The sequence below is a fragment of the Lynx canadensis genome, chromosome A1 (genome assembly GCF_007474595.2).
Source record: "Lynx canadensis isolate LIC74 chromosome A1, mLynCan4.pri.v2, whole genome shotgun sequence".
Classification (NCBI taxonomy): Eukaryota; Metazoa; Chordata; class Mammalia; order Carnivora; family Felidae; genus Lynx; species Lynx canadensis.
The window spans coordinates 123,819,193-123,836,135 of record NC_044303.2 but is presented as its reverse complement, the minus strand read 5'-3'; the positions used below and the strand labels follow the sequence as shown (position 1 = coordinate 123,836,135).

Here is a 16,943-nt window from a genome sequence, read left to right as displayed (position 1 = left end):
TAATTCAAAACCTTAATTCCTCATGGTAGAATTTAATACAGCTTCTCTTAAAGTAATGCTATCTCTACTTTGATCAATTTCATGAGTCTGAAAAAAACTTCACGAAAAATTTATATATGATTCTACCTTAAGGGAAATGGCTTACCTTGACATTTGACTTTTTGGAGAAATTTACCACTACTCCCCAGCCAAAATCATCTCCTTCATTCTTTACCTAAAAAGAAAAGGAAGCAAGTAAACAAGAACATTTATGTCAAAAGGCAATTGTAGACTTCCATGCCCATGTTATATATAGGCTAAGAAAACTTTGAGTTTTCCTGGTAAAATATTTGCTGAAAGATCACTATTAAACATAAGTAAAAGGTTATTAGCCTTAAAGAAAGAAATGACCACCAAATTTCACAGGCCTCTAGAATAGCAATAGGAATCTCTCAACTGGCAATCAAATTTTTAAAATGATATGATGCATATGTTCTGAAAATATCTGAAATCTTTCTATATTTTATAGCTAATGACTTCAACCAGTTCTTAAAACTACCTACAAAACCGCTTCTATTTTTGGATTACTGGAAATATTTTATTTCCAAAAGTGTCTACTTCAATTTATATACCCCAAGATGAAAATCAGTGTAGATTAAAAGGTCTTCATCCATGACCCTACCCCCAATCAATCCCATGTGAAATGTGTAAAAACAACATAATTAATATAGATCAAGTCTTGTAGCAGGAAGCATTTCTACAAGAAAAAAAAAAAATTAAGGGGCGCCTGGGTGGCTCAGTCGGTTGAGTGTCTGACTTAGGCTCAGGTCACGATCTTGTGTTTCAGTTCATGAGTTTGAGCCCTGCGTCAGGCTCTGTGCTGACAGCTCAGAGCCTGGAGCCTACTTCGGATTCTATGTCTCCCTCTCTCTCTGTCCCTCTGCCACCCCTCTCAAGAAGTAAACACTAAAAAATTAAAAACAAAAAATTAAAATCTTGATCCAAAAAATATTAAATACTGAAACATCCAAATAATTTATAAAAAAATGACATACCTTTACCAAACGACCTGGCTGTAGAAATGGTAAGCAGTATTTTGGTTTGTGAATATATTCTTCAATTTCTTTACCCAGTTTGGCAAGCTGCTGTCTAATCTTATAATAGATGACAACACTTTCCTCATTTGGTATTACTATTTTATTATACTGTTCTTCTGAGTTCTTTACCTCTGTAAATAAAACACATACACAATATTTAAAAAATATACTTACATAAATTTTATAAAAGATACCTCTGTTTTCCTACTACAAATGTGGAAAAGAAAGTCAGCCTTCATTGATAACTGTAAGTCATCCTGTGTATTTTCTCCTTTCTACATTAAGGTGCCACATTAAAGTTCCTCAACTCACTAACTGTCAATCCTCAAAGTGAGTCTGAATTGGCAGACATGTGATAAACTGTTTCACTCCTATGGATGTGGGAAGGGGGTTACTTATACTAGGCCTATCCTGCTCAATACAGCACTGTCCTGTAAAACTTTCTGTGATGGTAGAAATGTACTTTGTCAGCCTTTTCCAATATATTGCCAGCAGACACTAGCCATATGTGGCTATTTAAATTAAAATTAATTCAAAATTAAATATTTAGTTCCTCAATAGCACTAACACCATTTCAAATTCTCAACTGCCATATGTGGTTACTGACTGACTTCTGTACTTGAATAGCACAGATATAGAACATTTTCACCACTGTGTAAAGTCCCACTGGATAGAACTATTTTGGATCTTTTAAATAATATGCTGCTTTCACTTTCAGCAAGAATCCAGTTTGCTACTGACATCAGACTTTTACCACCACCAGGGTGTAGGTCGCTAAAACTGAGGACTGGCAATTCAACTACAGTTCTTTCTCTACTGAGTCAGTGGCCAAAACAGAGGCCCCTTTCCAGAAGTGTCCTCTTAATCTAACCATCTGATACCATTCCCTGCTCTGATTCTTGCACCTAGTGCTGACTTCCCTTCTTCACTCATTTCATTACACCTCCATCCCATTGTGAACAAACACTATTTCAACTGGGGTAAAATACACAAACCATAAAACTCACCATTAATACATTTACTACATTCACAACATATGCAACTATCACCACCACTCACTTCTAGAATATTTTCACTCCTCCAATTGGAAACTCCATACTCATTAAGTAAACACTCCTCATTCCCTCCTTCCCTTAGTCCTTGACAACCTTTCTGTCTGTATGGATTCTAGATATTTCACATATATGTAATCACATATATGTGCCCTTTGTGTTTGGCCTCCCTCACTGAGCATGTTTTCAAGGTTTAACCACCCTGTAGCACAGCATGTATCAGTACTTCACTCCTTTTTATGACTGAATATTATTCCACTATATGAGTATACCATTTTGGTGATCTGTTTATCAGTTGATGGACATTTGGATTATTTCCACCTTTTGGCTACTGTGAATAGTGTTGTCATGAACATTCATGCACAAGTTTTTGTTTGAAAATACTTTTCTGTTTTTGGTTATATACCCAAGAGTGCAAGTGATGGATATTATAATAATTCTATATTTAACTTGTTGAGGAAGTGAACTATTTTCCACAATTACCATACCGTTTTGTTAATTATCTTAAAAAACAAAACAAAACAAGACAAAACAAAACAAAACAAAACAAAACAAACGGGGCACCTGGGTGGCTCAGTTGGTTAAGCATCTGCTTCAGGTCGGGTCATGATCTCACAGTTCATAGTTCAAGCCCCACGTTGAGCTCTGTGCTGACAGCTGAGAGCCTGCAGGCTGCTTCAGATTCTGTCTCTCTCTGCCCCTCCCCTGCTCACACACACTCTCTCTCTCAAATATAAATAAAACACTAAAAACAATTTAAAAAACAAAAAACAAAAAAACCCAAAACCTATCCTAGTGAGTGTGAAGTGGCATCTCTATGTGGTTATGACTGGCATTTACCTAATAACTAATGATATTGAGCATCTTTTTGTGTGCTTGTTTGGCTAATGGTTTATCCTCTTTGTGGAAAAATGTCTATTCAAACATTCTGTCCATTTAAAAATTACATTATTTGTCTTTTCTGTTTGTGAGTTATTGAAAGTTCTTTACGTATTCTGGATATTAGACCCTTACGAGATATGTGATTTGCAAATTATTTTCTCCCATTCTGTGGACTTTACTTTTTACTTTATTTACTAGTGGTGTCTATGAAAGCATAAAAGTTTTTAATTTTGATGAAATCAAAATGTATTCACTTTTCCTTTTGTTGCTTCCACTTTCATTGTCTTATATATGAAATGACTGCCAAATACAAGGTTATGGGGATTTATATCTATGTTTTCTTCTAAGAGTTTTATGGTTTCAGCTCTTCTTTCAGGATTTTCATTTAATTGTAGTTAATTTTTGTATATGGTGCATCTGTTTCATTTTTTAAATGTTTGTTTATTTTTGAGAGAGAACGCGAGCAAGGGAGGGGCAGAGAGAGAGAGACACAGAATCTGAAGCAGTCTCCAGGTTCTGAGCTGTCAGCACAGAGCCCGACACGGGGCTCAAACTCACAAACCATAAGATCATGACCTGAACCGAAGTCAGATGCTTAACCGACTCAGGTACCCAGGCGCCCCTCATTTTTTACCTGTGGCTATCCCACTGCTCCAAGAGCATGTGTTGAAAATCAAATGATGAACAAACTGAGGGTTGATGGGGGGTGGGAGGGAGGGGAGGGTAGGTGATGGGTATTCAGGAAGGCACCTTTTGGGATGAGCACTGGGTGTTGTATGGAAACCAATTTGACAATAAATTTCATATATTGAAAAAAAAAAGTGAGTCTATTTAAAAACCTAAGTTTTGTTTGTTTTGTTTTTCAAAAAAAAGAAAAAGAAAAAAGAAAATCAACTGATGACAGGTGTATGGATTTACTTCTAGACTCTCAATTCTATTCCATTGATCAAACTCTCTATGTAATCTGCATGTTTTAATTTCTTTATCCACAAAGTGAAGATAACAAGAGCACCCATTCTCCACAAGACTATAATTAGAGATTAACTGACAAAAGATACGGGAGGAACTTAGCTAAGAGTATAGCACACAGTACACACTCAGGGAGGATATTACAAGTTTCATTATTATTTTTATTATCATCTTCAACATTCTCACAGACTGTTCCCTCAAATTTCTGGTCTTCTGCATTTCCTTAGGCATAATACATCATCTTAAGTTATTTTTAAATAAACTGCATGGCTTCTTATAAGAACTGTACTACATTCAATGAAGACTAGAAGCAATTCTTACCACATATATGGCAATAAATATTATTAAAAAAATATAAAACTATAAAAGAATATTTGACAGACTAAAGTGAATAAGCAGTTTTATAAGAGGCAGGGGGCGCCTAGATGGCTCAGTCAGTTAAACATCCGACTCCTGATTTCAGCTCAGTTTGTGGTCTCACAGTTCATGAATTCGAGCCCCAGGTCAGGCTCCACACTGACCATGCAGAACCTGCTACGATTCATTCATTCTCTCTCCCTCCCTCTCTCTCTCTCTCTCTCTCTCTCTCTCTCTCTCTCTCTCTCTCGCAGCCTCCACACTGACCATGCAGAGCCTGTTTGGGATTCTCTCTCTCTCTGTCTGGTCACCTTCCCTCTCTCCCTCTCAAAAATGATAGACTTAAAAAAAAGAAATTTTGTAAGGAAAACTACACAGAAATGTTAATCCTGCTGCCCCATTTAAAGTTACAAAGTAACACTGGTAGGCATCAATGAAACACTAAGCACTGACAGAATTTGTTTATGGAGACAATAGAGGCTTAAATATTGTTCCCCATTCTCCACTCCAAATCACTTCTGTGCTCAGACCACTTAACTAATGAATCAAAAGTCTGAGACATTTTAAGAACTCACATGCATTTTGTATCTAAGATTCTAATTACAGCCATACAGAACTTTGTAAGTGTAGGGAAACCTGAGTATAAAAAGCTGGTTTTACTACAATGTAGCACCATAGGAAAGCCTCAGTATCTTAGGAAACAGCATGTGACAGATATTCTCATGAACTGTTAAGACAGCAACCAATTTCCTCCTTTTGAGGGAGAGGCAAGGTGGTGGTTCCAAAAATATATTAATATCCTATAATATGTGCACAGATATAGACCTGGGAGTGATGGGGAAATGGACTGCTATTCCCAGTATTGAGCAAATTTTCTAAAAGATTAAAGTTTAAATGGCTTTACTGATCTGTATAGCAATGCTATCAGTAATTAAAACTACTAAATGAGCACTTAACATAAATTATCTCATTTAATTCTTATGAACTGGATGAATTAGATATTATCCAAGTGGCTGATATGAGCAAACTTAAGGCTCAGATAGTCTTGAATCAAACCCATATTTAACTTCACAACTCTTGCTATTAACCATTGCGTTATCTATTAATGACACTAAACAAAAGATTAAAATTGATTTAGCATTTTGCCTTTCAGTATAAGAACAGTGAAATCCTAGAAGTTTTTCTCTATAGCCCACTGGAAAATCTAATGTGGACTCAGTAAATCAAAATGAAAAACATCTCATGTATGCCAGCCATCTAAGTTTGCAAACCACAAGAAGGTATAAAGATTAATTCTATACTTCAAAGACAACAGTCTCCATTTTCATTTGGATATATTTAATATGATGAAAATAATACCAGCTCTCTTGAAAAGGTTCTAGCAGTATCAATAGCAAAAGGAATTATACCCTTCTTAGTAATAACTGAAAATGAGAACAAACTGCATTTAAGATGTATTCTGCAATTTTAAAGCACACAGCACAGCCTTTATCACCTAAAACCATCTTCTCCTACACCAACATGACTCTTGGGTCATACCACTCAGTCCTGCAGACTGTAGCAAAGGTGGTACAATTCTGTCATCAATTCTTTTTCAGTACTTAAATTTCTACCTCTTTCACATTAAACTTTTCTACTCAACACTTAATCTTTTTATTAGTATCAAAAGGTCAGAAAAAAAGAGGTCTTTCTCCTTTAAAAACATAGGTAGGGAAAGCAGGGATAATTCAAGTACAGGAAGAATCCAGTGTATGTATAGTAGCAATACCAGGAGTTGCAGATTATGTTATTTACAATCCCTTTAAAAGGCAAGTCAGTCAGAACCACCCTGAAAATAACAGCAGCTAGGGCTCAGAGAGACAGAGAACAGGGGATTGAGAAATGATGGTAATGTTTAAGTTCACGGAGTAGGTAGCAGAGACTTTGTCAAAGTCATATTTAATAATCTGAGTCCAGTGAGAAGTCATAAAAAGGGGTTTAAATAAATGGGAAAATACTGAGTTCTCACTCTATCCCCCACCATGTCTGGCATACTTTCTAAGGAATTATAAAAGAATAATATAAAGTGAAATTAAAAAGAATTTGCTGGTTGTTAGAATACAGTATTTTTATAAAGAAAAAACATGAAAGGTTGGTGCACCAATGTGCCTCCTATTTCTCTTGGTTATTCAGTAACTAAACCAATCTAACTAATGGCTGTGTATGTGTGTATATAATTATCCCATTCATGCATGACCTAGCGGTAACTGTTTAGTAGGAATATTTAAAAAAAAAAATCTTTGGGGCGCCTGGGTGGCTCAGTCAGTTAAGCGTCCGACTTCAGCCAGGTCACGATCTCGCGGTCCGTGGGTTCGAGCCCCGCGTCAGGCCCTGGGCTGATGGCTCAGAGCCTGGAGCCTGTTTCCGATTCTGTGTCTCCCTCTCTCTCTGCCCCTCCCCCGTTCATGCTCTGTCTCTCTCTGTCCCAAAAATAAATAAACGTTGAAAAAAAAAATGAAAAAAAAAAATCTTTTATGTTTATTTATGAGAGAGAAGGAGAGACAGAGCATGAGTGGGGGAGGGGCAGAGAGACAGGAAGACACAGAATCTGAAGCAGGCTCCAGGCTCTGAGTTGTCAGCACAGACCCTAATTTGGGCTCGAACCCATGAACCATGGATCATGACCTGAGGCAAGGTCGGACACTTAACTGACTGAGCCACCCAGGCACCCCAGTAGGAATATTTTAAAGTTTAATTCTTTTTATTTAAAATATTAAGCTGGCTTGTAACCGTATATGTGTTTCAAAGGCAGCATCGGAAATTTCTACATATGAAGCAAAATTAATGAATGTCCTAATCTGATAAAAATACTTCCTTAATTTACATCCAAATCCACAATGTACTTAAATCTTACTGATACTGTTTTTTATTCTATTATTATATATAATTACTTTGCAGGAGAAAGATTTATAACCCCTTTAAAAATATGCTTCCTTGACAAAAGAGAATCATTACTCTCTTTGCTAAGGTCATAATTATTCACCAAGACAAATGGCATCAAATACTTAACAAGAAAATAATAAATATAATCTGAAATTACATACATTTGCCATTAATTTTATAAGGTGTATTTTAAAAATTCAAGTTTTGTTTGTGGTATTTAAAGTAAAGGTAAGTCTTAAAACCAGCCAGCTCAGGGGCACCTGAATGGCTCAGTTGGTTGGGCATCTGCCTTCAGCTCAGGTTGTGATCTCAAAATTTTGAGGGGGATCTCTCTCCCCCTCAAAATAAATAAACATTAAAAAACTTTCCCAAAAAATAAAAAATAAAAAACCAACCAGCTCAAGTTTCTTTAATCACCTTTTTTTCAGCCTTGTATTTTTTTTTTTCAACGTTTTTATTTATTTTTGGGACAGAGAGAGACAGAGCATGAACGGGGGAGGGGCAGAGAGAGAGGGAGACACAGAATCGGAAGCAGGCTCCAGGCTCCGAGCCATCAGCCCAGAGCCTGACGCGGGGCTCGAACTCACGGACCGCGAGATCGTGACCTGGCTGAAGTCGGACGCTTAACCGACTGCGCCATCCAGGCGCCCCACAGCCTTGTATTTTTCAGAGAAGTTACTGAATCTATTCTTACCACATTAAAAAAAGAATGACCTATGACTTAATAAAAACAGCTTAGCTTAGCAGCACGACTCCAAGATTCTAATCCTAATTATGCCACCAATCAAACGTATACCCACAGATATTGAGTTAAATTTCCCTAGACCTTTATGTATTCTTAGGCCTTTATTTTTTTTTTCAGTCTTCAAATATTTTCATTAGAAGGTCATGTGTTGCCTTCATTTATTTTATTTCTAATTACTGTACATTTACTTTTATGAAAACAAAGCCTGCATTTTCTAATACAAAAAAAAAAACACCCTAAAAATTGTTTCAGGAATGCAGAGAAATATCCAACTTACATAGTGAAAATGTACACCATAAATACTGCTGCAGTGCAGTCATATCTGCATTTCCCTTATTTATTAATTATCTTGTCTGGGATGTCTGGGTGGCTCAGTCTGTTAAGCGCCTGACTCTGGATTTCGGCTAAGAGTCACTGTGGATTTCTCACAGTTCAGGAGACTGCGCCCCCACATTAGGCTCTGAGCTGTCAGCACAGAGTCTGCTTGGGATTTTCTCTTTCTGCCCCTTCTCCACTTACACACACCTGTGTGCTCTTTCTCTGCATAAATAAATACATAGTTTTAAAAAACTATCTTGTCTGAAAACATAGAATATAAAGAACAATTACGAAAAACAGACATTTACAGATACTTCTAAAGTATTACTCAGAATAATCTGTTGGCACTGGATAGCCAATCATAGCACAGCCACAGTAGCAGGATACGCATATGCCCTTTGGTTCATACCACTGTGCATTATTTGGAATATTACTTCCATATTGCTAAGTGCTATCATAACCATTCTGGTAAGTGCCCATTGGATTACCAGTCCTAAAACTGGTAAAGAGACACAAAATTACTTCCAAAGTTCCCACAGGTGTTAACTGCAGCACTATAAATACCATTCTGACTTTTTGCCCCAAAATCTCTTAAGCAGACTACAGTAACCTCTGTCCTAATTTTACTTCTCTCTAAAGGTATTAAATCCACAACTTTTGCCCAGAGAGTATCTGTCCCAACGGTGATCCTTCATGCCTCCTCTACTCCTGGAACAACCAGAATCTCTGTCTTCAAACAACAGAAGCAAACTGGGAATAAGTGATCTTGATTAGATTGAGGAAGCACAGACATAAGGTCACTCACTTGCTTTATTTTATTAGGTGTAAAAAAAAGTGTATGCTGTGCCTGTTTTGTGCTGTGTACTACGAGCAGCTCTTCCAATTTAATGAACTCCTTTGAGGAGTTAGGGTAGTCATATCCAATGACAAATTTCACATCTTCCACATCTAGCCCTCTGGAGGTGACATCTGTAGCAACCAGAATAGGAGCTTTTCCATGTCTGAATTCATTTAGAACCCAGTCATACTCCTGTTGACCCTTGTCACTATGGATACCCATGGTGGGACACCTATCTCTCATTTATCTAGTAAGCTCATCACATCTTTTTTTGGTTTCAACAACAACAAAAATGGTCTTATTGTACTCCTTTCTCATGATCTCTTCTATTAGACGAGTAAGTTTTTCATCCTTTTCTGCATCATGACACACACCTACAACGTGAAGAATGTTGTGGTTTGCACTCAGTTCTAGTGCACTAATGTTCATATGAACGTAGTTCTTTAAGAGAATCTTTAACATGCTGTCTTACTTCTTTGGGCCAAGTCACACTCCACATTAGGGTTTGCCTGTCAGGTCCTATCTGATCCACAATCTTCCTTATTTGGGGCTCGAAGCCCCTATAAGCATTCCATCTACTTCATCAAGGACAAGGTAGGTGGTTCTTCTCTGACTGGTTTTCCACACTCTAAATAAAGTCTTCCAGGTAATGCAATACAGATTTCCACACCTCTCTCCAAATCACAAATATGTGGTCCCTGAGGAGCACCACCATAGATGCAAGTGGGCTTCCACTGACATGCTCTACAGTATTCAGCAGCTACTTGCTGTACATGTTAGGCCAGTTCTCAAGTTGGTGCCAGCACCAAGCAAACAAACCCACCACCTCTCTTTAGGAATGGCTGATGGATGTGGAGGAGAGCAGGCAGCAAATAAGACAATGTTTTCCTGGATCCAGTCTGTGCTGCTCCAACCATATCCAATCCACTTGGAGTTAGGATCTATCAATGACCTTGTAACAGCAGCATGTTCAATAAAATTTGATCTTACAATGACAACCATTACATTTGCAGGCAAGTTTGCCTCATAAAAATTCAGAACGGACTTTGGGCACTTGTGACCTCTAACTGCAATGTGTAATTTCCTTATGCCTTCTATATGTTTCCACCTCTTGTACAGTGTGCCTCACCAAACCTCACTAAAAATTTGTCTCAAATTTGGGCGGCTCATCAAGATCCCACTTCTTTTTTTGACTAGTTTTCCCCCAGAATTTCCAAACTTCTTTCCAGATAGATGCCCTGCCCTACTTCCCTCAAATCAAAGTGCACCAAACCTGTGGGTTTCTACTACTTGTTCACTGGCTGGTGACAAATATTGTTTTTACAGTGATAGTCATTTTGTAAGACAATATTTGGAAAGTTATTTCCTCAGTATCTCTGGTTAAGGACATGGAATGGTATCATCCAAAACCAGATCTGCTTTGTTTGTGGCCATCAACTGGGGTTGCTGGGAACAGGACAAACAAAGGTATCTGGGGGCTCAATCTTCCAGTGATTGGCGAATGACTGGTCCCACATGGCTGGTAAAGTCTAATCAGAATCTGAAGGGGAAGCCATGGCACTTAGCAATAAGGATACGGGGATTCAGGGAGAAGGGAGTGCTAGGTCTTTAAAACAACTTGTAAAATGATCACAAAGCTCCTTCCAGTTTTATAGTTTGTAATGAAGAACCCTCTCTTACTTAAGACTTGAAAAATTAACATCAGAAGAAAAGAAAAAGAAAAAATAAATGAACACAGTTGGATGTTTTAAGCCTTTTTCCTTTAAGGCACATTATTAAAATTCATTTACTTTTCGCTACATAAAAATTGAACTGATATAAAAGTATCTCAAATTTGCCTTTATTGTTAAATGTATCATAGCACATTTATAAAATGGAAATGTTATGTAGTTATAAATATCATACTTTCAAAAAATACTGGAAATTAAATTTTAAAAAGCCAGAGCTGGTAATGAATGTAAAGTATTGACACAAACCCAAGGCATAAGGTAAATATTTAACAAAAGGTACTAAATGTAAATACCATTGTTACTTTTATAAAAACTGTATACAGTCATCTTCCCCCTTATCCACAGTTTTGCTTTCTGTAGTTTTAGTTACTTGTGTTCAAATGCATTCTGTAAACAGATGATCTGTCAGAAGGTCAATAGTAGCCTGACACTACATTACAATGCCTATGTCATTTACCTCACTTTGCCTCATCAGGTAGACATTTTATCATCACAAGAAAGGTGTGTACAGTATAATAAGATATTTGGGGGGTGGGGCGTGGGAGGTTGGGAGGGACAGAGAGAGACAAAGAGAGACAGACAGAGACAGACAGAGAGAGAGAGAGAGAGAGAGAGAGAGAGAGACCTTATTCACGTAACCTTTATTACAATATATTGTTACAACTCTCTGTGGTTTCAGGTATCCTGTGGGAATCTTGGAACACATAACAACCGTGGTTAAGGAAGAACTAATGTACTTAATCCCACTTAAAAAAAAACATTTGTATGAGAAAGAAAAAAACTTTGAAGAACTACAAAGTGTTGTGGCTGGCTCTGTAGGAGGTTACAAGTGATTTTAACTTTCCTCTTTATCTTCTGCTCAATTTTCTGGGGGCTTTTTCTTTATGACTATGTATTATTTTTGAAAAAAAAATTTTTTTCAACGTTTATTTATTTTTGGGACAGAGAGAGACAGAGCATGAACGGGCGAGGGGCAGAGAGAGAGGGAGACACAGAATCGGAAACAGGCTCCAGGCTCTGAGCCATCAGCCCAGAGCCCGACGCGGGGCTCGAACCCACAGACCGCGAGATCGTGACCTGGCTGAAGTCGGACGCTTAACCGACTGCGCCACCCAGGCGCCCCTATGTATTATTTTTGTAAGATCTACCCAAAACAGTATTTTCAATCTTTGCCTCTGTTTTGGATTTTAATCAGCTCTGATGATAAGCCAAAATATCCTCTAAGAATCAATTCTACCTGAAAAGAGTTACCACAGAACACTTAGTTTCTGAACTTCAGAAAGCATTATCATGATAGGAGCTAGAAATTCTAAAAAGGCTGAACTCAAATCCCAGTTGAAGTATTAAATTTCCTTAATCATTTATAAACTTGTGCTGTGGCACTCTTTTATATTGAGAAAACATACAAGGGCAAGGCTAATACACACATGCTTCTTACAGGTCAAATTTTAATATACCAGGCTTTTTGTTATATCATTATTCATCAACATGAGCTATAACGTAATATGACTATAACACTAAATTATATTAAATTTTAACCAACTATAAAGGTATTCTGACAGAGTTTTCTTACTTTTATTTTAAAATGTTCTAGTTGGTTATAATAATCAGATTGTAGTACTCACTTTATGTAAAAACCAAGATATAGCTAACCAGAAAATAAAAAATGGCCTAGCAGCCAAAAATGCAGTAATTATGCTATTACTCTACTAGCTAAATAGACTGTTACAGTAATTTTATACTTACTCTCTACTACTCCTGGAATTGCTCTATAATGTTGAAACTGGTAAAAGGACTTTTCCAACATGTACTCAGGATTAATTTCTTCTACACGTAGCAAGTTCAAAACCATGTTGTAGGTCAAATGGAAAGCACTATTTAGAGGATCAGCTGAGCCCTAAGAGGAAAAAAAAATGTCAATGTTGTAACTTTTTCAAATAAATTTATACAGATGCCAATTAAACTGCTTAACAATTTAATCCATGTTAAGGAATACTATAGAAATGTATTAAGTTATTTCCTTTAAATGACCAACACAAAGTGATAAAACAGTTGAGATTTGGGAAAGGGAAGGGGGAAAAAATCCACTGACTAGGAACAGCAGTTCTTAATTTTTTTTTTTTAATGTTTATTTATTTTTGAATGAGAGTGTAAGCAGGGGAGAGGCAGAGAGAGAGGGAGACACAGAATCTGAAGCAGGCTCCAGGCTCTGAGCTGTCTGCACAGAGCCCAACGCGGGACTCAAACTACAAGACGTGAGATCATGACCTGAGAGCCAAGGTTGGATGCTCAACCGACTAAGCCAACTAGGCACCCCAACAGCAGTTCTTAAAATACTGTTCTTGGGGCGTCTGGGTGGCTCAGTCGGTTAAGCGTCCGAGTTTGGCTCAGGTCATGATCTCACAGTCCGTGAGTTTGAGCCCTGCGCCAGGCTCTGTGCTGACCGCTCGGGGCCTGGAGCCTGTTTCGGATTCTGTGTCTCCCTCTCTCTCTGACCCTCCCCCATTCATGCTCTGTCTCTGTCTCAAAAATAAATAAACGTTAAAATTAAAAAAAAAAAAAAAATACTGTTCTTAAAATAAAAGCCAAGTATGTTTAGCTTTCTGCCTTCCAGGCACTTCATAAGGTTACACTTTCTGGACTCCTGGTGTGTAGACCAATAAATTGTAGTGATGTGTCACTTTCTGCCCAAGTATTTAATTGCTGGTGTGAAAATCCATCTTTTTCCTTCCCGAATTGGAGTTAGTAGACACTGTGCTATTGAGCCATATACTGCTCGCTATTCACTTTCTGTTCTATGTATATATGTAAATAGATTCACCAAGTTTAAAAATGACCACATCTACGAAGCATTTGCCAATCACTATACTAATCACTTTCAATAGTAAGTTTTCAATTCATAATATTCCTAACAAAACCAATTTACTGTCTTAATTTTAAACAAGAAACAGGTTCAGAGATGTGAAGAAACTTGCTCAAGCTAAAGAGGTAGGAGGATCCATCTTATGGAGTCTGTGGGCTAAAATCCTCCTAGAGGGCAAATTAAATTGCAACTTACTTCACATCCCTATCTTTTCAATATTCAATATTCACATTACTAAAATTATAGGAACCCTCAAATATTGATCAAGTATTTCTCAACTTTTTATATATTTAATTTGATCAGCCAAATTATAAAATTTTTAAATCATGTATCAACAGAAAACCTAATAAAAGGGTCACCTAAACTTTAACCTGGAACAACGGTAGCCAATACTAAGTAGTTTTTTAAGCATTATTTTACATTTATTTATTTTTGAGAGACAGAGAGAGATACAGCACTAGTCAGGGAGGGATAGAGAGAGAGGGAGACACAGAATCCGAAGCAGGCTCCAGGCTCCGAGCTGTCAGCACAGAGCCCAACGCAGAGCTTGAACTCACAAACCATGAGATCATGACCTGAGCTGAAGTCAGACGCTTAACTGACTGAGCCACCCAGGCTCCCCTTAAGGCTTATTTCAGTTGACAAGTTGCTCACTGAAAGGTAGTACGATTAAGAGAGCTACATATCAATTTTCCAAAGCAGATTTGTAATACTACCTTTTGAATGGTATTCTACTTCTAATGATTTCTGAAGTTGTAGAGTGCATGGTTCATTCAGGCAAGGAGTATAAAAAATTGCCACTCTATTTTTGCTTTTTGAACTATAATAGTGGAAGATAGAAGAAAATGCATAAACATGGGTCTTTCCACTTCTTCAAAAAAGGTACATAAGAAATCACATACTCAAGGTATGTTCTTCCTAAAGTTCCAAAAGCTTTGAAAAACCAGGAAATAAATTTCATCTTCCTTAGCCGTTAACAACATAATTCAGGTTGAAATGAACACACAACTGTTTATAAGCAGAAAGCCTGGATAGTCTCTTACAAAAAGCACAATATGTTCTGTAAGAAACCATTAAGTTGAAATTTCATTTCAGAAATTATGGAATATATATGTTTTTGTGATTACACTGGAGAAATGTAAAGGATCTCTTAACTGCTGAAGAATAAAAGATACATTCACCAGTCTTTCCGGATATTATACACACACTTTCTGTCTGACCCAACTTTTCATTTAAGAAAACATTATAATGAATAGTTGTTTTGTTTTTTTTTTGTAGCTCACATCAAGTATATACAAAAAGAACAAGCTCCTGTCTTATGTCAAATTCTATCTGAACTAAAAGATAAAAACTCTGACCATAAATAAGAAGCAACAGATGGAGGGGAAGCCGGCTGGCTCAATCAGTAAAGTATATAACTCTTGATCTGGGGGTCATGAGTTCAAGCCCACGTTAGGTGTAGAGATTAATAAATATACTTTAAAAAAAAAAAAGGCAACGGGGGCACCTGGGTGGCTCAGTTAAGCATCCGACTTCAGACACCGATCAGGGTCATGATCTCCTGGTTTGTGGGTTCAAGCCCTGCATCCGGCTCTGTGCGGACAGCTCAGAGCCTGGAGCCTGCTTTGGATTATGTCTCCCTCTTGGCCCCTCCCTTGTTCACACTCTGTCTCTCTCTCTCTGTCAAAAATAAATAAACATTAAAAAATAAACATAATAAAATAAAAAGTTTTAAAGGGCAATGGAAATGAAGGTATTAGATAAACAAAAAGAGGACACTGTAACAAGAGCCATTTTGGGAAGCTGAATACGTTTTTATAATGGGTGGTAGAAAACTAGTCAAGCTAAAGAGGCTAAGAAAGAAATTACTAAAATATTTTAAATGTAAGATCATTAAATGATTTACATGCACAAATATAGAACTGTGTATGCATGCTAAGATACTATAAATTGCAACAAATAACCTTTAGCCAACAAGCAATGAACAGATGTATTCTGTCATTTTTCTGGCTAAGACTACTTAACCCAATAAAAGGAAAAATGATTAAATGTGACAAACAGATCCAAATTTTACCAATGTACACAGCATACTAATTCCTTTAACATACAGTGACTCTGAATAATCTATGTATTTTATTTATTTATTTATTTTTTTTTTTAACATTTATTTATTTTTTTTGGGACAGAGAGAGACAGCATGAACGGAGGAGGGGCAGAGAGAGAGGGAGACACAGAATCGGAAGCAGGCTCCAGGCCCTGAGCCATCAGCCCAGAGCCTGACGCGGGGCTAGAACTCACGGACCGCGAGATCGTGACCTGGCTGAAGTTGGACGCTTAACCGACTGCGCCACCCAGGCGCCCCTAATCTATGTATTTTAATTATTACTTGAGAAAATAAACATTCCATTCAGTAAAATCCTATTACTTAAGGGCGAATCTCAATTATTGACATTTAAAGGAAAATAAAACAGACCTAAGGTTATAATGATTTATAAGTTCATATACTGTATTAAGTACGTTAAAAGAATAGGGCACCTGGGTGGCTCAGTTAGTTAGGCATCCAACTTTGACTCAGGTCATGATCTCACAGTTTGTGAGTTCGAGCCTCACGTCGGGCTCTGTGTTGACAGCTCACAGCCTGGAAGGAACCTGCTTCGGATTCTGCGTCTCCCTCTCTCTCTCTCTCTCTGCCCCTCCCTGGCTCACACTCTGTCTCTCTCAAAAATAAACATTAAAACAACAAAAAAAAGTTTGTCAAAAGAACAATTTGGCATGTGCTGTCATGCCAAATTCTGTCTGAGCCAGTAACTGAACAATCTATTTGCATGAAGTACTGAGAAGCAGTAGTAGCACATGGTGGTTAGGAGCATGGACTCTGAAATCACATTGCCTTACTTTAAAAGCAGGATTTGCCATTTAACAACAAAATGACTTTGGAAAAAATTCTTAATTTCTGTATGCCTTATTTATTTATAAAATTGGGATAGTACCAGTAATTATTTCCATGCCTAAAATATGTAAAATGTTCTAAAACTATTAGCTGCTATTGTTCTGAATAAGTTGCCTACAAATTCTTTAACAATAGTAAAACTACCTGAAAAAATCCTAGGGGACAAAAAAAGTAGTAGGGCAGTTAGTCTCAATAAATGTGTCCAGAAACCTAGAAATGTAGACACATATTTGCTTATATA

General features: G+C 37.3%; 1 protein-coding gene and 1 pseudogene across 1 annotated transcript in view; both read right to left on the bottom strand.

Moving 5' to 3' along the window:
• The window catches only part of MTREX (Mtr4 exosome RNA helicase), a 110,003-nt gene that overhangs the window by 52,809 nt on the left and 40,251 nt on the right, over positions 1–16,943 (bottom strand). Inside the window, exons 16-18 of the mRNA XM_030321033.2 lie at positions 12,636–12,786; positions 1,035–1,207; positions 146–214 (exon numbers count right to left, since the gene is read on the bottom strand). Coding sequence (XP_030176893.1) covers positions 146–214; positions 1,035–1,207; positions 12,636–12,786 — 393 coding nt within the window. The remainder of the gene's footprint in view (positions 1–145; positions 215–1,034; positions 1,208–12,635; positions 12,787–16,943) is intronic.
• On the bottom strand, positions 8,646–10,676 carry LOC115517942 (annotated as a pseudogene).